Here is a 26934-nt window from a genome sequence, read left to right on the forward strand (position 1 = left end):
TGATGCACCTGTCGCACATCGGAGTGTATAGTATTTCAGGATGCTTATCACCATTAGTTGGTGTCGGGCTATAGCCATGTTTAACACTGTGTGTTGTACATCACTCTTGAGTTCTCAAGCCTTCATACATTTGTATCTTGTTGTGTTCGCTTTTATTTTTTTAAGAGATATTGTGATTCTTTTCGACATTATTGGAATAAATATTGAACAAATCATTTCTTGTCTCTGAGTCTGTGTTAGATCCAACTTCAACTGCTTGCTGTTTCTTTACATCTGCAAGATTAAGCGGTCCTCAGTACGCAGGATGGGCTTATAAAGTTCTGTCTCTGAGATGGCCTATGTTGGACCATTTTGCCGAGCCCTGGAATGCTCAGACAGTGCTGTAGAGTAGGGACATTTTAATTTTAGTTTTATTTATTATTCTTGGAACATTTCTCTTCATGATCTAATATTGGCCAAATATAAATCATTTAATATAAACTAAATACTGATAATTTATCACTACTCATATAGATAAGCAAAAATTTAAAAAAGCTGTGCAAAATAATCTTTGTTATCTTTATTACAATTCCCACATAGAAAAGTACAAGTAAAATAGCGTCTATGAATTTCCATTGACTTAAATCAAAAGTTCTCATCTCATTTTCTGAACCGCTTTATCCTCATCAGGGTCGCGGGGGGTGCTGGAGCCAATCCCCGCTGTCTCCGGGCCAGAGGCGGGGAACACCCTGAATTGGTAGCCAGCCAATTGCAGGGCACAAGGGGACAAACAACCATCCATGCTCACACTCATACCTAGGAGCAATTTAGAGTGTCCAACCATGCCTACCATGCATGTTTTTTGAATGTGGGAGAAAACCGGGGAGAACATGCAAACTCCACACAGATGGACATGACCTGATTTGAACCCAGGACTAATTTCAAAATAATTTCATCCAGAAGTGGTTTCATAACTTGGCTTTAGTTCCATTTTAAATTCTTTATAAATAGTGTTAGATTCTTTTTAATTATTCAAATTTGTCGGGGATGTAAAGAAAACAGTTTCCTTTGACCCAATATTATTATTTATTATTGGTGACTACCACTGGAGCATACTTTTAAGGCAGTCTACCGCATTTAAGAGCCACTCCCTTCCGTTGCTCTTTCATAATACAGACCTGATCAAAATCTTAAAACCAATTGAAAAATTGATAAAGTATGCATTTTTCACATTAGGACATAAGCATATAAGCTGCACCCTTAAAATTGCCTTAAATTTTGTGAATTTTAGAAATTCTCGCGTATAACCCGCCCCCCTGATTCCCAATTTTCACCTCCATATTCATGGTTTTAATAGTGAGTACAAATGTGTTACTTTGAAGGGAAAATCTGAAGAAAAATCATCACAAGTGACATACTGTATGGATCAAAAGCACATTACTAGGGTCAATATCATAAGGAAGTTAATATGCCTGTCTTTGTAAATGCAAAATATCAAATTATTCAATTTGCAAAAAAGAAATAAGTCTATCTTGATGATTTCTAATTACAGAAAATACAATTTTCCTACAAGTTTAAGTTGTTGTGGCAGTGGAATTTTGTTTTATTTCAAAATCAAGGCTACTCGCGTCTGGCCAGTCAGAGCACGTTTAACTAGGTTTGGATGGCAGCACCCTAGGTAAGATGGCTGTGCCCCGTGCAGTGACGGCAACTAGTTTTTTCACATTTTATGCAAGATACGTTTTTTTCTTGAATTTCATTCATAGACATCAAAATAAATTTTGTTTAGCGTTTTATGTGTCTATCTTTACTCTATTTTGAAATAAATGACCGCATTTGCTTGCGTCATGACGTCACAACGCCATTTTTATCATGACGTCACGACGCCATTGCATCGTGCCGTCACGATGCCATTGCGTCATGGCGTCACCGTGCCATGGCGTCGTCAACTTGGAGTTTCATGCATGTTGTGTTTTTATGCGAATATAAGCCGTACCCTCGTTTTAAGTAATCATTTTTTGTCGGACAAAAGCGGCTTATATGCAAGTAGATACGGTAATCTTGATGGTGGTGTAGTGCTTCACTTGCCTGACTATGGTGCAGGCAAGCATCAATTTCCACTCGGTGGCCGTGTGATTCTGAGTGCAAATGGTTCTCTGTCTGTGTGTGTGAGCCCTTAAGCTGACTGGGTATCGGTCTAGGGTGCAGTCTGCCTTTTGGCAGAAGTCACCAGTGTGGCTAAAGCAAACCGTCGAGGTTGTGTGGTTGGGATGAGGAATGAATTAATAAGCGTTTCAGGAAGAGTAGCCTGATTATCCGTCCCTACAGAAGCAATGTGAAATGAAAATTTAGAAGTGGTAGGCATCTCTGCCTCAAACATCTGAGATCGAGAAACGTCGAAATCCTCCCTGTGTGGAGTTTGCATGCTATCTGTTGGGTTCATTCTGGGATGTTACTATATTTTCATTTGGAATTAATAGGTAATGAAGCTAAATATTAAATTGTGCCATACTGTTTGGACCGAGTGCACTTTCCCTCAGTCTTCCTGTCGGGGCCAGTCAATTGTTTTCATAACTATGGACTGAACAGGACAAGTTCCAGGCCAGACGGATGATCTACAAGGACTCTTAAACTGCTTTGTCATGGAATCCTGCAGATGGCGATAAATCGAATCAAACTTCCGAGAATACTCGCATTATTGTTTACCTTACAAAGAAATTATTATGCTTACTGGTGCAAATTCTAATGCCGTTGTTTTGATTTACGATCCGCTCGGGTCACTTTTTATGCTTATTGTGCAAATTCTTACGCAGGTGTTCCGATAAAAACAGATTGTTGTGACAGTTGTTTTTATAACCTTTATGATGTTATTCGGTTAAGCTTATACAATTGTTCAAAACAGTTGAGACAGTTGTTTTTTCTTATGCAATTGTTTAAATCAGATTACCTTTGAAAGTTTTGGTTATGTGCCGCTAAATGGACTGAAGAGTATGCCGCTCGTCAGAATCCTCTTGCGAACGAAGACGCGTTGGGAGTGATTTCTCCTTGCAAGTTGTAACCAGTTATGTTGAAAGATGTCTTCCAATTTTAATTAAATATTACTAATAATGATTTAAGGATATTAATCATTATTCCAACATTTGGTCCTTCGAGTAGCCGGGGTAAACACACCGATAAGGAATCCAGACGCTGCGGTTCAATATCTGGAGTGACCGTGCACGGCGAGAATCCCTTTTCCAGGCTGGATTATTTCTCAGCAGCGCCTGGATTCTGGTCGGTTGACGACTATCCTCTTGGAAACATCTATCGACATTTCTGGTGAGTTCCGTGTGTGATGTCTGCATATTGTTGACGGGTTTTATCCAGCTACTTTGGTTTCCTCCCACATTCCATAAACATGCATGCTACGCTGGTAGAACATTCTAAAGGCTCGGTGCAGTCGTTCTGTGAGCAATGTAAAATGTGTGTAATGTAATCCAAAGCAAAGGCATGATGCTGTTTCTATTATCAATGCGTCATTCTTTTTCTTCGGTGAAATTTCGCTTCTACTGCACTGAGTGCCACCCATATCAGCGCCAAAGAAGCAGAGCTCTGAATGCCGCCATTTTTCTCCACCATTTTTCCTCTCCTGTCTTCCGCTTGCAAATTTCACCATGTTTTTTTAAACATTTTATGATATTTTTATATAGAGTTATACCTCTACTTACGAAATTATTTTTTTCGTAACATGAACATTTTGTAAGTATAGCAGTACTTTACATGTAAATTCTCTAATTCGTTCCACGGTCTTTATACAACTGCCAACTAAACCCTTTAAAATTTGTCAAAGTGTCCCAATTTTGTATGAAAGATATATTTTTCATACAGAATTGGGACACTGGCAAAACACAAAAATGAGACATTTTTAAGAAAATTCTTTATTCATGTCTTAAAATGAATATAATGGTCAAAAATCCCATTGAAAATGTGCCCTGCACCGCTAAAATAGTTCCCTCCACTGATTGCACTTGTAAGACAACAGATTGGTGAAAAGGTGTCCTCTTTTTGGGTTGGGATAAAAACCACACCCACTGTAGCCCTTTGGGGAATAGTTTGGAAAACACTGTTCTAAAGTGAGAATCAATGCATCCGCGACAATATTCTCAAAATAAAATAACGGATAAGGAAATGCATTTACTTTTGGGGGGATTTCGTAACTTGGATCTTTTTCGTATCCCGAGTGACTCATTTGCATAAAAAAATGTGAGTACTAGTATGACTGTACTTAAGAAAAAAAAGATGCGATGTACTGAAGCTGCGATTTGGTGAAGGATCACAGTGTAGCATAGCATGTTCTTGGGATGCAGTAGGAAATCAGAGTAAGGCAAGGGCAGAACATGCAAACTCCTTGCATTGAACTCTTGATTTCCGAACTGTAAAGCATTGTGCTAACATTCTCCCACCGAGGAGCCCTCCATTAAAATATGAACACACAAAAGGATACAACGAGTAATCTGTACAAGGAAAGTTAGCAGTAGTAAGAAAAGGCTGAAAAGCCGCAAAAGGAAGATCTCTTGGCAAAACCAGTCCCACATGACCCCAGCTGGAAATGGAAGTTGTACCTTTCCCCACTCTCCAATACTCCTATACAGTCTGTTTTCCAGGTGTCCCTCCACCAACACATCTCAAGCAAATTATCAACTCATCAGTAAGATGCCCAGAAGCTTGATAGCGATACAGATTATTTGATTCAGGTGGGTTGCTGGAGGGAGACATGCAAAACAGACTGGATAGACCGGAGTTGGGCAGCCCTGGTTTAGAAGCACATTATTGCAATATTAAGTGAATAAATAGCTCCTGTAGACTTGTAATGAAAAAAACTGGTTAAAGTATGTCTAATGGTCTGTTTAGCTAACTGAACTCATTTTCCTTGTGCTTTTAGATATTCTAGGTATAAAACCAGCTCCCAATAATGGGACACATGGCAGTCTTAATCACTTACTGAGAAACCCTTTCTACAAACCCACAATGCCTGAGGAGGTTTCAAAGCCAGCTGTTCCAGATCATTTTCCAAAAGGAACAGAAGACATTGGGTGCAGTTGCAATTATAAGGTTGGCAATAATTTAGATGTTGCCAATAATTCTGTAGTACAACCCCCGTCCCTCTTAGTAGCTGGCAACATCATACATTATATGTGATCACTATATATATATAACCTCGGCACTTGACACATTAATGGATGTTCTTGTAGTTGTTTATGTAGTTGGGCCCCTTTTGAGATTTCCTTAACCGTTTTTGCAATATATTATAGCATAAAAAAGATGAAAAGCTAAATCCATTCCCTGGAGCAATGTAAGGGATTATTTATTTCTTAGTCCTGGCTCTATAGTGTGCATGTCATCAATGTCACTGAACCTTCTATTGTTCCTGATAGTGTCTTTAGGGTAGAAAACACTATTTACTTCACTAATTTGTATTGAATGGGTGTATGTGAGTCTCTGGAAAGTGTTGTGGAAACCTCGACTCCAGTTCTTACAGAAGTATCGCAGATGAAAAGTGTTGAGGATGTAAATTGTAGCTTGCCTTTTTTCCCGTTTTGTCTCTTCAACATATTGTGTTGACAGTTGATTCTTTTCCCCAATATTAGTTCATATAGATTCTTAGGGATAACGAAGGACTTAAAATATAGTAATACAGTTGAACTTCAGTATTCACGGAGGTTATAATTGATTATGCCGAATTTGCAAATATGTAAAACCTCCTTAAAACTGCTCATAGCTTATTTTGTTGTTCATGTCTCATCTCTGAACTCATCTTCTTCCGCTTATCTGAGGTCAGGTCACGGGGGCAGCAGCTTTAGCAAGGAATCCCAGACTTCCCTCTCCCAAGCCACTTTATCCAGCTCTACTGAGCTGGGAGAGATAGTTTCTTCAGCGCCTCCAATAACTCAAGAAAAAAAAAACATGAGTGACCGAAAAAGTGAATTTGCTAGATACGTTGAAGGCGGTCAATAAGTATGCCCAGGTAGCACGCCCTTATGGGATAAATGAATCTACTGTCCATTACATCAAGAAATAAGAAGTGAACATTCGGAAAACTGCAACAATATCCTTTTCCAAAGACACCAAGCAAGTGGTAACCCCTGGGAATACGAATGTATTTAAGAATGAGAATGCCTGTTACAACTCCCCCTGATGGTAAGCTATACCAGGGAGTCGCAACTACCACAGCAGAAAGATTCAGTCAATGATGAGCCATACACACATTGCAAGTAGCCTTCAATGAGGATTTATTAACAAGAACGTCCACCAAAAACGGGACTACGGGACAACATAGGGGAAGCAAAAGATATTAAAGCGGCACCCTCAAATAAAACAGTAAAAAAACACCCTCCCAGACAGGTGTTCAAATGACACCCACAAAATACAGGAAATAAGGCCTAAGGGTGCCACTGTCAGAACTGATGTAATAAAAGTCTAGACAGGGGAATGAACTACATGTATAAATGCAACAAACTATATGTATACCCCGGCGTGTCTAAACGTATCTCAAGTCCCCCTATGCAGCCCCAAAATAATTAACTCTATCAACATAAATACTCAATATAACCATGAGTAGCGTACTTACAATACCAGGTGAAGCTGGGGCAAACAAAACCTACTTATCCCTAGACAATAAGTGCCATCCCAAGAAAGCAAGGACTCCACTGCCTCAGCACCTACAATCACATGCAGTCAGGGAGCCAAAAGCCAAGGGCCGAACTGCAAAATAAAAAGGGTTTAAATAAGGACAGGAAATGGATCTTGATTGGAGGAGGGATGATTGGGAAGTAGTCACAGCTGTGTTGGCCTAGGCAAGGCTTTGCGACAGGGGTGGAGCCACAGCTCCAGGTACCTGTAAAGAAAAAGAAACCACACACAAAACAACACACCCTGCTATATAGTGTACCCAGGCTGACAGCCGTAACAATGCCCTATCGGTCAGGATCTCGAATTGTAAATTTGTAGCCCCAAAATATCAACTAGGATTATGTGGGATATATGCCGCAGATGAGGCCGTGATGGCTGGCTCAGCTGGTGGACACTGAAGGCTTCTCAGACATGACCGCGTTGTACATCAACACGCTGCTCAAGAGCCACTCCACCCTCCTATCTGATGAGGACCTCGTCATAATGATGCAATCGGGGAGTGAGGAAGAAGAGGCAGCTGACAACAACGAGGATCAGGGTGAAAAATGTGGTCTTTAAGAAATCTGCTGGTGATCTTCATTATGACACGCAGTTTGCAACAATGGGATCAGGAGATTGACAAAAATGAATTTGGCAACCGTCTTGACAGTTTCATGTCCTTGTACAAAACGATATTTGTACAAAAAAGAAACCACCCTCACAACTCCCCATCACCATGTTCCTGTGCACCAAAAAAAACCTCACAGAAGCTCCTGCTGCCCCTACGTTGCCTCCTGAAGATTCCATCAATTATCCAATGCCTCTCGAATCTGGCAAATAGGGCATGGACTAAAGCTCCCAATAACCTGTATTTTGTATTTGAATCAAGCAGAGATTATTTCTAAAGTATCTTAAAATATTTACAATGTTTTATTGTGGCCATGTCTGGTCAACATTATCCGCAAAATCCGAGGGATTACTGTTCATTCAACCTCCCTAAAACTGCTTACAACATGTTATTTTGATGTCTAAATAATGCAGCACAGACAGTGTAACCAATAGGGGTCAGCTGAAACCAGCATCACAGCCTTTGTAGACTAATTGCCCACCCCTGCCCTACACCCTAGGCCAGGGGTGGCCAAGTCCGGTCCTCGAGAGCCCCTATCCAGTCTGTATTCCATATCTCCCTCCTCTACCACACCTGAATCAAATGATCGACTCATCAGCAAGCTGTCCAGAATCTTCATACCGAATGTGATCCAGGTGTGTTGGTGGAGGGAAACATGGAAAACAGACTGGATAAGGGCAATCGAGGACCAGACTTGGCCACCCCTGCCCTAACCCATTGGTAGTGAACATGCGTCTCGTAAGCCTTGTGAGGCTTTTGGCCAATAGGAATGCGGCACATTGTATGAAGATGTCCATTGTTTCATTGAACAGAATGGCAAACCATTCTGTTTAAATTGCAGCACCACATTAATAGAATTCAAGGATTCAAATCTTTAACAACATTTTGGCACAGTTCATTCTAATATTGAGACTTTCCCACAGGTAACGAACTACTCAAGCACAAAGTGAGTATTTTGAAAAGTCAAGTAAAAATAGAATCTTTTGTGTTTTGCCAATTCAGCAAACATGCAAAAATCATAACACTGACTTCTCACAAAGTGGCGTGGAAAATTCAGTGTCCCCCCCCAAAAAACAAAGTGAGGGAGATATTTTTTTAAAAACTGTTTGAAAGATGTGATTCAAACCTTAGCTCCAGGTATTGGGAGAGTCAGATTCCTTGAGAGCCACTTTTCAAGCGTCCAGACAATAGATAAAGAAAATGCATATATGTATCATCCAGACTTACATCTACCTTGAAATTGATATACTCACTGTGCGCTCGCAGTCGTATGAAGAGCACATTGCATTTATTTTTCCTTGTTGCATAAGAAATATGTGACTTTTCTTATGTCAAACCACTTTTCAAGCCTCTCGAAGCCACGTTCAGCAAGATCGGGGGCGGCTTTTTGAAATTGGCTGCAGGGCTGCTACATGGACTTGGCCGTGGCCAGCCAATCTTGTCCTGGGCCGTGCCTCTGAGGCGCCACCTGGGGAATGAAACCGCAATGCCATGTCCGCTTCCTCTAGAGCAGCTCGGTGAGATCAGCGGCTCGACCGAGAAAACCTTTGACACGGACGCGACTGACACCAGCTCTGGCAGTGTTGCAGATCCTCACTGTCCACCGTGAGCAATGTTTGTTTTATGAAGGTTGCATGAGGAGACCGTCTGTGGGTTTGTAGGTGTAGCAGTGTTGACAGATTGGGCGTAAACCGGAGAACTGGGTGGATTATATTTACGGTGATAGGTTGGGTGTCCTTGTGATTTGGCAACCCTGAGGTGCAGCATGCCATTAGCTCATGATTCCCGTACTTAAGCGTTGACGATGCCTCCTGTGCGCGAGCTGGCCATGGAGGTGCTTCTCTAGTGGACTGGCACCAAGTGGCTTGCAGACTGGTAAACAGTCGGCGGACAGTGGTTGGGGAGCCCTTGGTTACAACACTCAAAAGTTAAGATTGTGACAGATGAAAATATGTCCATCCATTTTAAAAATATAATGTTTGAACTGTTTATACCTAAAAGAATGTAAAAACTGTGTGTCAATAATCTAGTCTTCTTTCAGGTTTACATATTAGACATTTGTAAAAGCGTGCAAAAATGAAGTGTTACGTCTTTGGGGATACGTCGGGGTGAGGATATGGGGAATATGACCCAATCACAGGGAAGCAGGCGAGGACGAGGGAAATAGTGCTCATAACAAAACTTTAATAACTTAGGCAGGATCTTGGAAAATGACAAAGACTTAGAAATCAAATCACAAAACCAAACCTGACTAGGGAAAACACGGGGAATCGAGGAACGAGGTAACACAGACACATGGCAAGGCAGATGATCCAACAAATGACATAACAATCAATGGGGTTTTAATAGACTGAAATGGGTTGACGAGACAATTAGGAACACCTGGGAAACACATGAGGGCGCAGTCAGGAAATACATTTGGGGCGGAGAAACGACAACTGACAACAATGCGCAATCAGAACATATGTGGGGCGGCCTGGTGGAGCGAGTGGTTAGCGTGTCGGGCTCTCAGCTCTGGGGTCCTGGGTTCAAATCCAGGTCACGTCCACCTGTCTGGATTTTGCATGTTCGCCTGTGTGGGTTTCCTCCGGGTACTCTGGTTTCCTCCCACATTCCAAACACATGCATGGTAGGTTGATTGTGCACTCTAAATTGCCCCTCGGTGTTGGTGTGAGTGTACATGGTTGTCTGTCTCCTTGTGCCCTGCTACCGATTCAGGCTGTTATCCGCCTCTGGCCCGGAGACAGCTGGTATTGGCTCCAGCACCCCCCACGACCCTAATGAAGATAAAGCGGTTCAGAAAATGAGATGAAGAACATGTGTGCATGCATTGTAATATTTTATTTTTAGTGGAAAGGGTATTCTGGTTTGACTTGGAAAGTAAATGAAGCAAAATATGACGATTATGTATTCAACTGCAGGAAGTGATACAATTCAACACATTTAACACCTTATGGCATTAACTCAATTTTAACAGTCCTAAAAAATAGTGTCTGACGAAAGAAAGAGAGAGTCCTCAATTAATTATGAATCTTGATCTCCTACCTACTCTCAAAAATTAGGAGTCTGCTAGGTAAAAGTTGTGTTCTGTTATGAGCAATTATATCATGGTTCACAATATATATGAAAATATGGAAAAATTAATACACTTATAAATATATCAAACATTTGGATGGAAAATTGGATTGGATTGGATAACTTTATTCATCCCGTGTTCGGGAAATTTCATTGTCACAGGAGCAAGAGGGTGAGGTGTTGTACTTAGGTTGATACGCTCACAGTTTGCAAATTTGAGCCAACCACCACATTTAAAGCTAGTCATCCACCAATACAAACAAATAAGGATAAACGATGCTTTACATAGGGCCTCTGCTATAATATTAAGAGTTTACAAAACTTAGTGAATTAATCAATATATTCCTGGACATATATACCAGTTAGCAGCAGTGAACTTGAAACGGAAGAAAATCACTTGTCATACGTCATATTTTTTTTAAAATCGATGTAAATATGCCATGCCCATACAAATTATTCTCAACATACCATATTTATTCGAGTATAACGCACAAAAATGTATCAGTTTTTGCTACTGCAACCAAGATGGTGCCGCTAGCGGTGGCTCCGTCCGCTCTTGCTCGTTTTGTGTTTTGGCTGCTTTTCTGTCTTTTTTGATTGCATTTTGGTATTTCTTAAAGATTTCCCATATACTTTGCTTTGCTTTACTTTGTACTTTGTGCTTTTTGCTTTGTTAATCTGTGGCCTTTGCGACTCGGCCCCACCCGCTGCGTTGCTTGGTTTCTTTGTGCTAGTCCTAGACGTCTTTGGAGCTGTTCAGCCGTGCCTCCGCTGTCATGCACGCAGGATCAGCTGTAAACAGTGGACGATAGTGCCGGGAGAAGAGGCAATGCTCCAGACTGAGCATTCCATCATTGTTATGTGAGCGTGAGATTTCTCCCCGGTCAGATGCTTTGAAGCCCTCCACCGGCCTCTCCGCTGCTGATGATTAGGTGATAGGACAGCTTAGGAGGATCTAGTCAAGGAAGATGCTCTTTAAAACCTCCAGACTACTGAGGGACTGAGTGGTAACCTCAGTCTGAGTCTGCAGAAGGTCCCCACCTTGTGGACTTCCTGTGTGGCACCAGTTTTTTTTACCTAGGTCTACAAAGTCTTGTGTGTCTTGTGTCTGTCTTGCTACTGCAACCAAGAAATTTCCAGAATACGGGATGAAATAGAGTTCTAACCTAACCTAAAATGTTGTACCAAAAAACTGAAGCAAAGTTCGGGTGTGCGTTATATACGAATCCCATTGAAACACTGTCCTCTGCCGGTGCCCTCCACAACCGTTATGTGTAATGGGAGACATCGAACCTGTCTTTGTCGGCCAGATGGCAAAAATCTACCTTCTTTTGCAAAACCCAGCCCTCTCCAAATAGCCTTGGCAAGTTTACAGGATTATAGTTGCTCCAGGGAAACGAGTCTGTCCAGGGAGGGCTATCCTTGCTCAAGAAGAATTGAATCAATTGTTTGGTAAATCTGATGATGATCAATCAGACTGAAACATTTTAAATATTATAATGATGAATTCGACTTTAAGGATTTAAAATTGTAAATTCCATTTGAGAATTGCGTTCATATTGGTAGTAGTTTGTTTTACCAGGTTTCCATACCATATATTGGGAATAAATGTTTTGTCATGGCGACATGTATTCAGCATTTGCCAGTTACCAGTACTGGTGCAATCCTCTGTGTGAGCTGAAGAAAACAAACATTTTTTTTTACCAATTTTTGTTGCTAATTATGGGTGCGTGTTATACATGGGTGTACGTTATACTCGAATACATACCGTATATGTCATAAAGAGTGTCTGATAAATCATAGAGTTGACATTTCAAAAGATGCATTTATTCAATCAAATGTTATAATCCTCCCTGCATTTCGCGGATAATGTAAACTCGACACGGCCGCGATAATTGAAAAACGGCAATGTAAGATCACCCCTATTATATCTCCCATTCTTTCATGTGTTCACGTAAATACATCATCAAGAAGTAGATATATAAAACGTGACGTAGTTATTTGCACATGTAAATACCGTAATGTATTAATGTTAAAATACAAATCTATATATACGTTTTTTAAATACTTAAAGCACTGTACTCATAATGACAATAGCTCTTCTTTGATTAATTGTAATTTAAAAAAACATGATGGGAGAACTGTGCAGTAAAATGAAGATGTTGGAGTTTTACTGCGCACAAGGAAAAGGGTGGTGGGAAGTTGTGACTGCTGTACAAGGACATGACACTGTCAAGACGATTGCCAAATTTGATGGCTCTGACCATGTTGTCATCAATCTCTAGGACACTTTGTTGGAAACTGCGTGCAATTTTGAAGATCTTTCTCGAAGAGCGCGTTCTTCATCCTCATTTTCTTCTGCCTCTGCTTCCTCATTCCCATATTTCATCATTTCGACGTTGGTCCTCATTAGTTTAGGGGAAGAGTGGCTCCTGAGCAGTGTGTTGATGTCCTTTGTCGTGATGTTGGAGAACCCTTCAGGGACTACCAACCGAGCCAGCTTCATGGCCTTATCTCTGCTGAGTGATTGAAGTGAATTGAATTGAATGCATTTATTTTTAATTACAGGTAAGTATAATGAGATTTAAAACGTTCACCACGCAGTGCAATAATAACAACCACAAACAAACAGACAAATAAATGATCAATACATTAGAAATAAATAAATAATTAGTCCAAGTGAGATCAGCAGAGAGGAGCGGCCTTGTTCCATCTGAAGTCCAGGATGAGTTCCATGGTTTAGAGACGTTCAGCGCCAAGTTGTCTATGGACTCAACAACTAACAAACACATAAGTTAATCAATATATATAGTAATGATAAATAAATAATTGATAAATAAGTAGTAGATAAATAAGTGGTCAACATAATAAATAAGTAGTATAAGTAGTAGTAAACATGGGTAAGTGGTACAAAGTGACTAAAGTGGCTAGCAATAAGTCTTGATTAGGTCCTAGGTGCAGTACTCCAGTTGAGTATGGTAACAGCTCTTGGTAAAAAAAACTATCCTTAAGTCTGTTTGTAATATATCATAATCATGGATGATTTTTTGGGGGGCGAACATTTTTCTATCTTGAAATTATGGTCTTTTTCTTAATATTATTAATGACATTCTTATTCCTATATATACATATATATACACATAAACATATATATATATATATATAGTTATATTTATATAATATATTTTGTATAATCATTATACGTGTATAATGACAATAAAAGCATTCAATTCAAAAGAGAGAGCACTTTGATTTGCAAGAGAAAGCACTTCCCTTTGCAAGTGAATTAACAAATGACCTCTAAAGAAATACAATCAGATTTTCTCCCACATTATTTGTTTGATGGGTACATTTTTATCTGAAAACCACACCTTTATCTTTTTTGAAAGACACATTTAGTTTACAAAACACATGTTGTTCTTTCTTTAGTTTTGGCATGATTCTAACTCCATACAGAATGCCTTTACTTCATATAAGTTTGATTATTTTTATTTAACTGTAAATTAAATTAAAAATATAGAAGATGCTTTGCACTGGGGTAGCAACAAGTCATGGAGTTGAAGCTGCGGGCGTGCTTATTCAGAAAGTTGGCAAAAATAGCTGTGGTCGGTGGAAAACGAGAAAGGGGAGGAAGGTGTATACTGCTGCTCTAATGGGGAAGCGGAGCCTGTCGGCACAGAGGGTGACGTGATGCTGGGGACGGCACTGTCCAAGTGTTGTTGGAAATGGCCATTGCTCCGTGTTCTGTTGGTAGAAGGTTACCAGTGTGACCAATCCCGCGGTGCACATTGTAGGGATTAGCTCTGCGTGGAGTCATCTGGGATGAAGTCTGTGACACTCGGGTTGTCTGTGAGTGTGTTAGTGTTACCTAATCTGTTTTTAAATTCAATGGTGGATACTGTCTGGGATTGAAGCTTTTTACAGTATGGTGAGTTGAAAGGATGGATAGAAGTGGGCTCGGGTGCTTTGTCTACTTGTTTGAGCCTGGCTCCATTCCCAGCTCCGAATGCAATCACGCAATCAAGGTGGGATTCTTTGGCCCTTATCCAGTGGATGTTGAATATCTGTCCTTCAAGCTAGGTGGTCTTTTGAGAGTTGTGGAGGCAGTTGCTGCACTCACAGCAAGTGATAGGCAGACCCATCTGAGGAGAAAGACAGGTTCAGGCAGTCACGGAGTCGTGGATTATATGAAGTATGGATTAAACTAGCAGTGTGGCCATGTGTTAACTGAAAGAGGGGGCAGACACTGAGAGAGGGGTCCACGACATTGAGAGGGTGGGTGACATACGGGTTGGAAGTAGTTGGTTTGGCAGGAACCAGCACTTACTAGCGCAAGACCAAGAACAATTGGCTTGATTAGAGGGGATGAACTTCTAAAGAGTCGGACTAGACTGCCCGGCGGGCAAACTAGCCACTTGAGCTAGCGCTTATCGTTCAATGTGTAGGGCACAACAATGAGATTTTTAAAACATTTTTTATATATATTGAGTAAATGTTTCTGTAAGTTTGGTGACACAAAAAGATGAAGAAATGTCACATGTAAAGAGGTTGAGATTCAAAACTATTTGGTACATGCGCTTCATGAAGCGGCATACGTGTATGTTTCATTCGAAAGAAAGTTCAGACGGGTGTGGCAGTGAAACAGCTAAGGCCCTATGTATTTTTGGAGGAATAATTGCTTAATATCTGCCAAACTACATTTGTGAGCTGAGGTAAAGTAAGTTCATTGTCACCCTGAGTCAAACCTCTGAACATTTTGGAAAAACCTCTGTCACTTGCATTCCAGGGAACCACTCTTTTGAGCTATCTACTTTTTGAAAGATCAAAGTTGGCCAAACTGCAATGAAAAGTACATGTACCCATTTCAATGAACTAATGCATTGATCAATGAAAATGTCTTTTTTTTCTCTCCCCTCTTACTGTTCTGCAGTTTCGAGTAAAAAGGCCGGATCAAGGTTTGAAAGTTACTATGGCACGAGGCTATAATATGGAGTCACTTTGGCTCTGTTTTTTACATAACCAAGTGGAGGAGTTAAACGTTCGACTGACGCAAGTGATTCATGGTCAGTGTAAAATTGTAAAATAATGCTGCAAATTACATTATTTCTGTCATTTCATTAGATTTTGAATGTAATTTGTCAAGTATAACCCACATTTTTCTTGAAAAATATCACTACAAACTGGAAAAAAATATACAGTGCCATGAAAAAAGTATTTGCCCCCTTTCTGATTTCTGTATTTTTTTTGCATATTTATCACGCACACCGGTTTCAGCCGATCAAATAAATGTTCGTATGACACAGAGATAACCCTAGGAAAGAGAAAATGCAGTTTCTAAATGATAATGTTATTTACCAAGGCAGAAAGAATTACAAACGTGTCAGGCCCACTGTGAAAAAGTAATTGCCCCCAATAACTGACTAAACTCAATTGTAGGAAAGCTGAGTTCAATTTCACAGGCCACACCTGATTACCACCACATGTTGAATCAAGAAAACACATAAATAGAATGTGTCAGACAAAGTGAAGTAGGATACAAGATCAAAAGACATAAATAGAATGTGTCAGACAAAGTGAAGTAGGCTACAAGATCAAAACACATAAATAGAATGTGTCAGACAAAGTGAAGTAGGCTACAAGATCAGAGCATCATGTTGCTGTGCACGCAATGTTGATCGTGAGCAGCTCAAAACACTGACAGAATCCATGGATGGCAGGCTTTTGAGTGTCTTTGCAAAGAAAGGTGGCTATATTCACCGCTGGTTTGTTTTTGAATATCAGAAATGTTGAACTGTTATATTGGTTTCCCTGTTGAAAATAAATTATTGAATTGGGCATTTATTTGTTTTTTGTTAAGTTGCGTAATAATTATGCACAGTCAGTCACCTGCACACACAAATATCCTCCTAAAATAGTTACAACTAAAAAAGCCCCACACCAGGGCCACAAAATATTCAGTTTTGATATTAATGAGTATTTTGGGTTCATTATTGACATGGTTGTTGTTCAATGATAAAATTAATCTGCAAAAATACAACTTGCCTAATAATTCTGCACTCCCTGTACAGAAAGCTTTATTTGGATGGCAGCTTCAATAAATTTTGTCTTAGAAAGTGTTGGAATAATGATTAAAACCTTTTAAATCATTATTAGTAATATTTAATTAAAATAGGAAAACATCTTTCAACATAACTGCTTACAACTTCGAAGGAGAATCGCTCCCAACGTGGCTTCGTTCGCAAGAGCATTCTGACGGGCGGCATACTCTTCGGTCCATTTAGCGGCACATAACCAAAACATTCAAAGGTAATCTGATTTAAACAATTGCATAAGCAAAAACAACTGTCTCAACTGTTTTGAACAATTGTATAAGCTTAACCGAATAACATCATGAAGGTTATAAAAACAACTGTCACAACAATCTGTTTTTATCGGAACACCTGCGTAAGAATTTGCACAATAAGCAAAACAACGGCATTAGAATTTGCACCAGTAAGAATAATAATTTCTTTATAAGGTAAACAGAGTAACAGTATATTTGAAGAATAATGTGAGTATTCTCGGAAGTTTGATTCGATTTATCGCCATCTGCAGGATTCCGAGACAAAGCAGTTTAAGAGTCCTTGTAGATCTGGAACTTGTTGTCCTGTTCAGTTCATAGTTATGAAAACAATTGACTGGCCCTGAACAGGAAGACTGGGGGAAAGTGCACTCAGTCCAAACAGTATGGCACTATTTAAATTATAGCTTCATTACCTATTAATTCCAAATGAACATATAGTAACATCCCAGAATGAACCCAACAGAAAGACTAATTTTTTTATCGGAAAACTCACTTGGTCAATTTTTTTTTTAATGGAAGGAAGGAATCAGGCGGCACGGCGGGTGAGTGGTTAGCACAATGGCCTCACAGTTCTCGGGTCGTGGGCTCGATCCCACGTCGGTCCTCACTCTGTGGAGTGGGCATGCTCTCTGGGTTTCCTCCACATCCCCAAAAATGTAGAGTATGCTGGTTGAGCCCTCCAAATTGCCCCTAGGTATGAGTTTGAGTGTGAATGGTTGTCCGTCTCCTTGTGCCTTGCGATTGGCTGGCCACCAATTCAGGTTGTCCCTTGCCTGGTGCCCGTAGTTAGCTGGTATTCAATATTTATTCATTTTCTGTACCGCTAATTGTTTTGGTTAAATCTATAATCACAGGCTTTTACTTTCTGAACCACTTATCCTCACGAGGGTCCCAGGCATTTATAATTCAAATGTATTTTTTTTTTGCGATGTTATCAGCATTTGTCACTCCCCATTTTCAATTTGTTCTTTTTTGATCCCTTTTAACCATATGCTGTTATTTTATGGAGAGCCTCTCTTTAAAGTTACGCAATGAACAGTTATAAAATGCTTTTAGCAGAAAATAGTCCTTAATATCAGCTACTAAGTTACTGTAACATGTGCTAGCAGTCTGGAATATACACACACTAGGTACCATTGCTACCATTACTAGCGAGCCGTGGCCACGAAGATTTACACTTTTAACACTCATCCACATTTATTCCTGCTATAAGACAAATGTCCTTCAGGCAGTAGGGGCCCATGCATTTCACACCTAAGCCTTTAGAGCAGGGGTCTCGAACTCAATTTACCTGGGGGCCGCTAGAGGCCAAGTCTGGGTGAGACTGGGCCGCATCAGGATTTCCACAAGAAAAGCACTGATAAAACTTTCCAACGTTATCAAATATCTTTATTTTTTAACAAAAAATAATGAATTAAATAAATTAACTTAAAGATGAATAAAAAATAAATCAATCAGTAATATAAAACCAAATAATACTAATGAGCATACAGTAGATATACACTGGCTGGCTAAGTAGAGAAAATGAATTATTTTTATTCCGTTTCAAATGTCTGTATTAACAGCTCTTTAACCTTTAACTTTCTGAACTTGAATGGAACATTGAACATGAAATATTCTGAACACGGCTTCTTTTGCCTACTCCTTGCTGCTAGAGACCTGGCAGCGCTTCTTCTCACATAGTCACATTTGGCTTGAGGGAGGAAGCAGTGGAGACCCTCAGTAGAGCTTGAAGATGCTCATCAGTAAGTCTGGACCTGTACTTGGACTTATTGAAGTTCAAGGTGGAGAAGAGCTTCTCACACAAGTATGTGCTCCCAAAAAGGCACATGGTCCGCTTGAACCTTCGGGAAAGTTCAGGGAAGCTGGGGGTCAACTCTCTCAAAAATTGCCCAAGCTTGTCTGCTTCTCCACTCACCTCCCTGAACTTGGCTTTGAGTGCAGAGTTGCACTGCAGGTCAATGAGCTCCATTTGAAGCTCAGGAGGGGCATCTTGCACATCAAAGGAGAAGGGGTCCGCAAAAATTTGAAATGTGGCTTTGTGTGTCTTGAAGTCTGCAAATATGTGATCAAATTCCTCCTGTAGCTTCGAAATGGCCTCAACATACTTCTCACCACTGAATGGTGTGCCTGCATCCACGAGAGCCTTGCATGCTGGGAAATGGCAAAGGTTTGTCTGAGAGAGCTGGGCTTTCCATAACACAAGTTTAGTGCAGAATGCTCTCACGTTGTCATAGGCAGCACTGACAAGTTGCCCCTGGCCTTGTAGCTTCTTGTTCAGTACATTAAGCTCATGTGTGATATCAACAAGAAAAGCCAAGTCCATGAGCCATTTGGGATCACTTAGCACAGGATCAATCAACTCACAAACGGCGTAGCTAGCTTTGACTGCTGCATTACTGTCTTTGGTAGCCTTCTTGAAGAGATCCTGTTGCCTCAGAAGACGTGTTTTAAGACTGCCAACCTGGTTGGCTCTCTCATCTCCCTGGTATTTTTCGTACTCCTCAGCATGTCTCATAGTACAATTACGTTTCAAATTGTATTCCTTGTGCACCGCAACTTTTTCAGTGTAAATGAGACACGTCGGGGTGCCCCTGTGTTCAACAAAGAAATATTGCACTCCCCACTTTTCTTGAAACTGTCTGTGCTCATCACCGACCTTTCTCTTCACGGCAGGCTTTGAAAGAGACATCTCTGGGGCTCTGTAATGTTTTTCCACTTGGAATGAGTCTCGGGTTGATCTTTCACATTCAGTCGCGCGGGTTTGTGGCGCATGTGCACTTTCGCTCTCCGTTTCAATCGCGGAGATGGCTACAGACACTGACACAGGCTGGATCACGGATCATAGCGCCTCATTCAGTTCTATGCTGAGAGCAGCGGAGGAGTGTGCGCGCCGAGCGGAGTGATCGGCCTCACGGCTTCTCCTCCGCCCAGCTGATTGGAGGAATGAATGAGTGAGTGAGCGAGGCACTGGACAGCCCGGCCGATGTCCCGCCCTCCAGAGCCGTATACCTCACCGTGATTGGTTCATTCAGCTCCGAACCAAAGTTCCCTCTAATTTTTTGTTGGTCTGAGCAGAAAGACAACCTCCCTGAGCGCACTGAGTACCAGTGTGAGCGACATCATCGGTACTCGGATGATTCGCCTAAAGACGTTTCGCCGACGGACGTTTGACAGACGGGCAGGTCGCCGAATGGACGTTCCACCGAACGTTCATTCGGCCGAACGGAGGTTTCGCCGAAACGGGATTCGAACGCTCGCCCCGCCGGATCGTGTGTGTACAAGTTTTTCAACCTCGGCCCGCGGGCCATATACGGCCCGTTAGGATTTTTAATCCGGCCCGCCGCCGGTGTTGTCCAAATTATAGTAAAAATCAATGTTCGTCTACCATCAATGGCAGTCCGGGAATAAGCACTCTTGGGCAGGCAGATGTAGCAGAACCGAGCCGTAAAATGACAGCAATCGGGTCAAATCCATCCTAAAACAGCATTTAATGATTAAATACAAATACTGGATGATATCGCGATGGAGGCAAAAAAACGTCTATAGACGTCCATTCGCCAAACGGCTCAAAATGCTCTCAAATTCGGTCAAATCCAGCTGAAAACAGCGTTTAATGATTAAATACAAATACTAGTATTTGTATTTAATCATTAAACTAACAAATACTAGTACGACCTGTCCGTCTGTCAAACGTCCGTCGGCGAAACGTCTTTAGGCGAATCATCCGGTCACGACATCATCATTGCTCGCTATCGGCACACCAGTATCACACCTGCCACAAGCAGGTGCATGTCAATGTTCCCTCTAATTTTTCATGTAAAACATGCTGTAAAACAAGAAAAACATGAGTGGACAGAGCTACTGCCACTGGCTGCCACTTAAACGGCGCCATCATGGGGAAAGGGGTAAAAAAAAAAAAAAAAAAAAAAAAAAAAATTAAAAAAAAAAAAAATCGATCTTTCATATTAAGACGGGGGCCGCAAATTATCGTCCCGCGGGCCGCAGTTGGCCCGCGGGCCGCAAGTTTGAGACCCCTGCTTTAGAGTCAATCTGCAGTTTTAGGTACCCTACACATTCCTGTATGCACTACACTGACCTTTCTATTTTCATGATTGTATACTGTTTTTGTGTGTGTTTGTTTTTTTAGATAGTAGGAATATGCCATATGGTCGACCAGCAGTACAGTACTATACAAGGTATTCTGTTCTGCACCACACTGACTATGTCAGTGGCTACAACAAGGATCTTGCAATGTCTCTTTGGACATCATACAGTGTTAAACAACAGGTACCGTGTATGTTATTTGTTTTCTGACTGTGTCTGTCTATTTGAATGTGTAGTGTAACAATATATTTGAACGGGGTGATTAAAAGCCAGTAGTCGAGCACATCGTCTCCCTCTTCCTCTTCTCTCCAGAACACAGAATTGTATACACACCCACACACACATGCAGTATATATGTACAAACATGTGTTAAGGCCTCTGCCGCTTCCCCCTGAGTTGATTCCAGGTTGATTGTCAGATGGGTTGAGTGGCCAAAGGTGATGGCAATCACCATCAGCCACTTTTAAAGGTCCATCGGCCGATCAATTGATCTGGTTTATGTTGTCAGTTGTAGAGTTTACATTTAGTGATTGTTCTCTGGCTTATAACCACTTGTTTTTTGTCGCTGTACGTGTTTGGATTCCCCATGTCAGATCTACTGTTGGTGTTCTTACCAGCCCTGATATCGCTTCAGAGATTGCTAACTACACAACCCCCTACCCTGATATTAATCTCACACAAAATAAAAGTTATTGGTGGCCCAGTGGGAGAGTAGTTAGAGCATCGGCCTCACAGTTCTGGGATTGAGCTTTCAAACCCAGGTTGGTCCTCGCTGTGTGAAGTTTGCATGTTCTCCAGCGCCTGCATGCTTTTTTTCTGCTTTTTTCCCCAACACATGCATTGTAGGCTGATTAAAAACTTTAGATTGCCCTTAGGTATGTGTGTGAGCATGTATGGCTGGTTGTCTGTTTCCGGGTAGGCTGGGATTGGCTGGCCACTAATTCAGGGTGTCCCCCGCCTTGTGCCCATAGTTACCGGGGATTGGCACCAGCATCCCCTGCGACCCTTGTGAGGGGGCTCATCTCCTCAAATTCTCTGAGCTTTATCCTCACTAGGTTTATGGGGGGTGCTGGAGCCAATCCCAGCTGTCTCCGGGCCAGAGGCGGGGGACACCCTGAATCGGTGGCCAGTCGATTGCAGGGCACAAGGAGATGGACAATCATGCACACTCACACCCATACCTGGGGGCAATTTAGAGTGTCCAATCAGCCTACCATGCATGTTTTGAATGTGGGAGGAAACTGGAGTACCCGTTAGGAAACCCACGCAGGCCCGGGGAGAACATGCAAACTCCGCACAGATGGACATGACCTGCATTTGAACCCAGCACCCCAGAGCTGTGAGGCCGACGCGCAAACCACTCGCCCCACCGGGCCGCCCTGTGAGGATAAGTGGTTTGGAAAATGTATGATTTTTTTTTCATTCGCTATGTACCTTGTTGTCTGCGTTTGTCTGCTTTGTCTGGTTCAGTCATCACGAACCCTAACAGTTTCATCAGGCCACAATAGTTCCTTTGGGTGATGAATCCCGCTGTAACGACAAGGTGCTACAGGAGGTGTAAGTGCATGCTCTTAATGAGTATGTTAAGTAGAGGCTGGCCAGCTATGACAATCCATCTTCAATGAATCAGCTCATCAGCCATGGGCGTTCGGATAGACAATCACCTCCATGAGCGCTGAAGTCAATGCCGGGAGCGACCCGAGATGTCACCGCGTTCTACCGCACCCTGATGGACACGTTTCCTGTTCAGAAAGAAGGAAACTGTTAACCAAAGAGTAGCAGTATAAATGCCCAGTTGTGATTCTATTGCTGTCGGAATGGGCATCTCCTGCTCAACTGTCCAATGAGTCCGGGAAACGGCCACGCTCTGCAGCAGAAGAGGGAGTACCGTATTTTCACACCTATTTAACACACCGCCCTAAAGAGCGCAGTCTCAGTTGAATGTATTTTGTGTTTTTTGTCAATACATCGGGCGCTTTGTTTTAAAAGATGCGCTGATATGGTTGTGCTAGCATGACACACAGCAGAGCACATAGCATGAATGCTAGCGTATGTTAAAAAAGGGCAACATGAACAAAACTGAGTTTGATTTTGTTTTATTGACGAAATGTATATTTGCAAAAATATAAGTCAAAGTATTCAAACATCTACCAATCTGTCAAAGTCCTCATCTGCTGTATCCGACATAAATAGTTGGCCAAGAATGCTGGGTTCCATAACATTGTCAGGGTCAGCGTGTTCGTCATGGGGTTTCTTAATAGTGATTCCAGCTTTGACGAAGCCTCAAACTACAGTGCTCGGTGGCAATTTCGCTCAGGCATCGACAATCCATTCCAAATTGTTACGTAACTTGTGCGACACTGCCTGTGTACCTTTGTATGGAAACGTAATGTTAGCGGCCATCAGACATTCGTTACTCCCAACCAATGTTCCCTCTAATTTTTCGTTGGTCTGAGCAGAAAGACAACCTCCCTGAGCGCACTGAGTACCAGTGTGAGCGACATCATCGGTACTCGGATGATTCGCCTAAAGACGTTTCGCCGACGGACATTTGGGAGACGGGCAGGTCGCCGAATGGACGTTCCGCCGAACGGAGGTTTCGCCGAAACGGGATCCGCGCACTCGCCCCACCCCCGGATCGTGTGTGTACAAGTTTTTCAACCTCGGCCCGTTAGGATTTTTAATCCGGCCCGCCGCCGGCGTTATCCAAATTATAGTAAAAATCAATGTTAGTCTACCATCAATGCCAACACGGGAATAAGCACTCTTGGGCGGGCATGGCAGCCCGGGAATAAGCACTCTTGGGCGGGCAGATGTAGCAGAACCGAGCCGTAAAATGACAGCAATCGGGTCAAATCCATCCTAAAACCGCATTTAATGATTAAATACAAATATTGGAGCTCTTTGGACATTAAAACCGAGCCCAGGGAAGTGAATTCCTCGTTAAAATGTCGCGATGATGTCGCGATGGAGGCAAAACAACGTCTATATACGTCCATTCGCCAAAGGGCCCAAAATGCTCTCAAATTCGGTCAAATCCAGCTGAAAACAGCGTTTAATGATTAAATACAAATACTAGCATTTGTATTTAATCATTAAACTAACAAATACTAGTATTTGTATTTAATCATTAAACGCTGTTTGAACGAACGTTCATTTGGCGACCTGTCCGTCTTTAGGCAAAACGTCTTTAGTTTTTACTGCCACTGACTGCCGCTTAAACGGCGCCATCTTGGGGAAAGGGGTAAAAAAAAAATTACTGCTCGCCATATGATTGCTGCTGCGCAGAGAAGATGAGAGTAGTGCGCAATTGCGCACACGCGTAGCTTAGAGGGAACATTGCTTCCAACACGTCCGCAAAGCTGTTCCTCCTCGCTGTTAAACTGTGTTCGATCCATGGCTTCAGCCCATTTTCCAAACGTTCACTACCGCATTCTGTTGTCATTCACGTCAGGCATTTCCTCTGTACAGCTAAAGTACTGTTTCTTTGAGTATTGAGAGTGTTTTTGAGGGTTAAAAGCGCTACGAGCACACGGAAGTCAAATGCCTTGCCACTGGCATGGGATGTTTTGAATGGATTTACCGTAACACTTGGAATACGTGGGGAGGCATTTTTAGGGTGAATACCCGCTGGGTTGATCGCAATAAGTGGCGTGTCGGTAAGAAATGAAACCAGTCATTCAAGCGGTCAGGGTCATACAAAAATTTGAATTTAGTGCACAAACACACACGTGCACCGACCGATTGGGCGCATCAACCATTTTAGAGAAAAACTTAGACATTTATGTGCGCCCTATAGGTGTGAAAATACGGTACTCGTGAGCTACCTCAGCAACAGTCCCTCATACTGTCTTCAGCTTTCTGCTGAAGGGGCCATTTGTGTACAATAACTACCCTGGTGGATTGTGATTTGAATGGTGATTTTATTGGTACACGGTTGATTGGTCGCCGGTCTTTTGGTCACCGGTCTTTTGGTCACCGGTCTTTTGGTCACCGGTCTTTTGGTCGCGGTCTTTACGTCGCCCGGAATTTTGGTCGTCGTCTTTTGGGTCGCCGGTCTTTTTTGTCGCCGGTCTTTTTTGTCGCCGGTCTTTTTTGTCGCCGGTCTTTTGGTCGCCTGATCGGCTACTTGCATCTACTGTCAATTTATTAAATAGCAGATGGTGTTTTTATTGAAGCAGTCCAATGAACCTTCATTCTCTCTGGGAGATCTTGTAATGTTGAAATACTTTAGATTAGATGGTCATTTTATCAAACAAATAAAAGTATTAATATACTTTTAGTTAGACAGTATTTAGATCGTTTCAACAGTATTAAAACTCTAAATACTGTTGAAAAGATTTAAATACTGTTGAAACGATCTAAATATCTTACATCAAAATATCAATAAGAGCACTCATTTAACACATCGGCTGCCGCCATTGACTGTCATAGGCGTCCAATGAACCTTCATTCTTTCTGGGAGAAATAAGAGCACTCATTTAACACATCAGCTGCTGCCATCGACTGTCATTTTAGCTCCAGTATTTGTATTTCATCACTAAGTGCTGATTTTACCGCATTTTAGTGCATTTTTGGCACTTTTGCGAATGGTCGCATATCGTCGCATTTGGTCGCGTCGACTTTTATCGCTGTCTTTCCCCCGGGAAAATCACCCCCAGAGCCCGGTAGTCATGTCTGATAAGCTTCGGTATTTGTATTTCATCAATAAGTGCATATTTTATCCCGTTTTAATGAAATGTAGGCCCTTTCGCAAATGGTCGTCATATTTGGTCGCGTCAAGGTTTATAGCTGTCTTTCCCCCGGGAAAATCACCCCCAATTAATGTCTGAAAAGCTCCAGTATTTGTATTTAATCATTAAATGCTGTTTTAAAAACTATTACTCCGCTTCTGGAACACTTTTCTGGGCATTCTTAACCATTTTTTCTACCTTAAGAGAGATTCTCCCATTCATTCTCCCAGAGAGAATGAAGGTTCATTGGACGCCTATGACAGTCAATGGCAGCAGCCGATGTGTTAAATGAGTGCTCTTATTGATATTTTGATGTTTGATAAAAATGACCATCTAATCTAAAGTATTTCAACATTGCAAGTTCTCCCAGAGAGAATGAAGGTTCATTGGACGCTTATGACAGTCAATGGCAGCAGCGGATGTGTTAAATGAGTGCTCTTATTGATGTGTTAAATGAGTGCTCTTATTGATATTTTGATAATAGATATTTAGATCGTTTCAACAGTATTTAGATCGTTTCAACAGTATTTAGATCGTTTCAACAGTATTTAGAGTCTAAATACTGTTGAAACGATCTAAATACTGTCTAACTAAAAGTACACAAATACTTTTATTTGTTTGATAAAATGACCATCTAATCTAAAGTATTTCAACATTGCAAGATCTCCCAGAGAGATGAAGGTTTATTGTACTGCTTCAATAAAAACACCATCTGCTATTTAATAAATTGACAGTAGATGGCAGTAGCCGATCAGGCGACCAAAAGACCGGCGACAAAAAGACCGGCGACCAATCGACCGCACACGATTTTATTGACGGTGAGCTGGTCGCACAGTTAGGGTTGACTCCCTGCACCGTATAAGACCACAGCATTGAACGGACAAGTTCTTTGTCTTGTGGCTCAGCAGACTGACACCGTTGACCTCCTATCGGACAACCACTTTTTTGTCTTTGAATACCCTGGCGCACCCCTCGTCCCCTGAATCTCATCTGGCATGCATCCCAAAACCACATCATGGAGTCCCTACTGCAACTATACCTATCTTAGGTCTGCTTTAGTGCCGTCATGTCCTGTCCAGTCTATTGAGAATCTAGACCTCTCTGCGGTGCCGGATTGCTACCACGAACTTCGACAGGTTTTTAGCAAGGACCAGAAGTGTCACTTCCACCTCACTCTCTACGCCGTTCATGTTAAGGCTCTGCTCCTTCCCCCTGAGTTGATTGCAGGTCAAATGGCAAACAGATGAAATGGCGTGGATGCATCACAATGTCGCCTGATCAACTGGTTGATGCCATCTGTCTCATCTTTATGCCATCATTGTTTAGTGAATATTCTCTTGCTTATAATGTGGAATAATATTTAATATCCAGTAAAATCATTAATTGTGACATCATAGTGGGACGTGCTACAAGAAAGACAG

General features: G+C 41.7%; 1 protein-coding gene across 32 annotated transcripts in view; it reads left to right on the forward strand.

The window, feature by feature from the left end:
• The window catches only part of enpp2 (ectonucleotide pyrophosphatase/phosphodiesterase 2), a 360090-nt gene that overhangs the window by 209747 nt on the left and 123409 nt on the right, over positions 1–26934 (forward strand). For 31 of the 32 annotated variants that reach the window (XR_013300101.1, XR_013300100.1, XR_013300099.1 and 28 more), the window contains 3 exons: positions 4901–5070; positions 15261–15393; positions 20824–20963. Coding sequence is in view for 23 of the 32 variants with exons in the window: in XM_077599517.1 (XP_077455643.1) it covers positions 4901–5070; positions 15261–15393; positions 20824–20963 (443 nt within the window). In the remaining 9 variants the exon portion in view is untranslated. The remainder of the gene's footprint in view (positions 1–4900; positions 5071–15260; positions 15394–20823; positions 20964–26934) is intronic. The other variant, XM_077599523.1, reaches the window with a different exon arrangement.

Source organism: Stigmatopora argus, chromosome 4 (assembly GCF_051989625.1).
Source record: "Stigmatopora argus isolate UIUO_Sarg chromosome 4, RoL_Sarg_1.0, whole genome shotgun sequence".
Classification (NCBI taxonomy): Eukaryota; Metazoa; Chordata; class Actinopteri; order Syngnathiformes; family Syngnathidae; genus Stigmatopora; species Stigmatopora argus.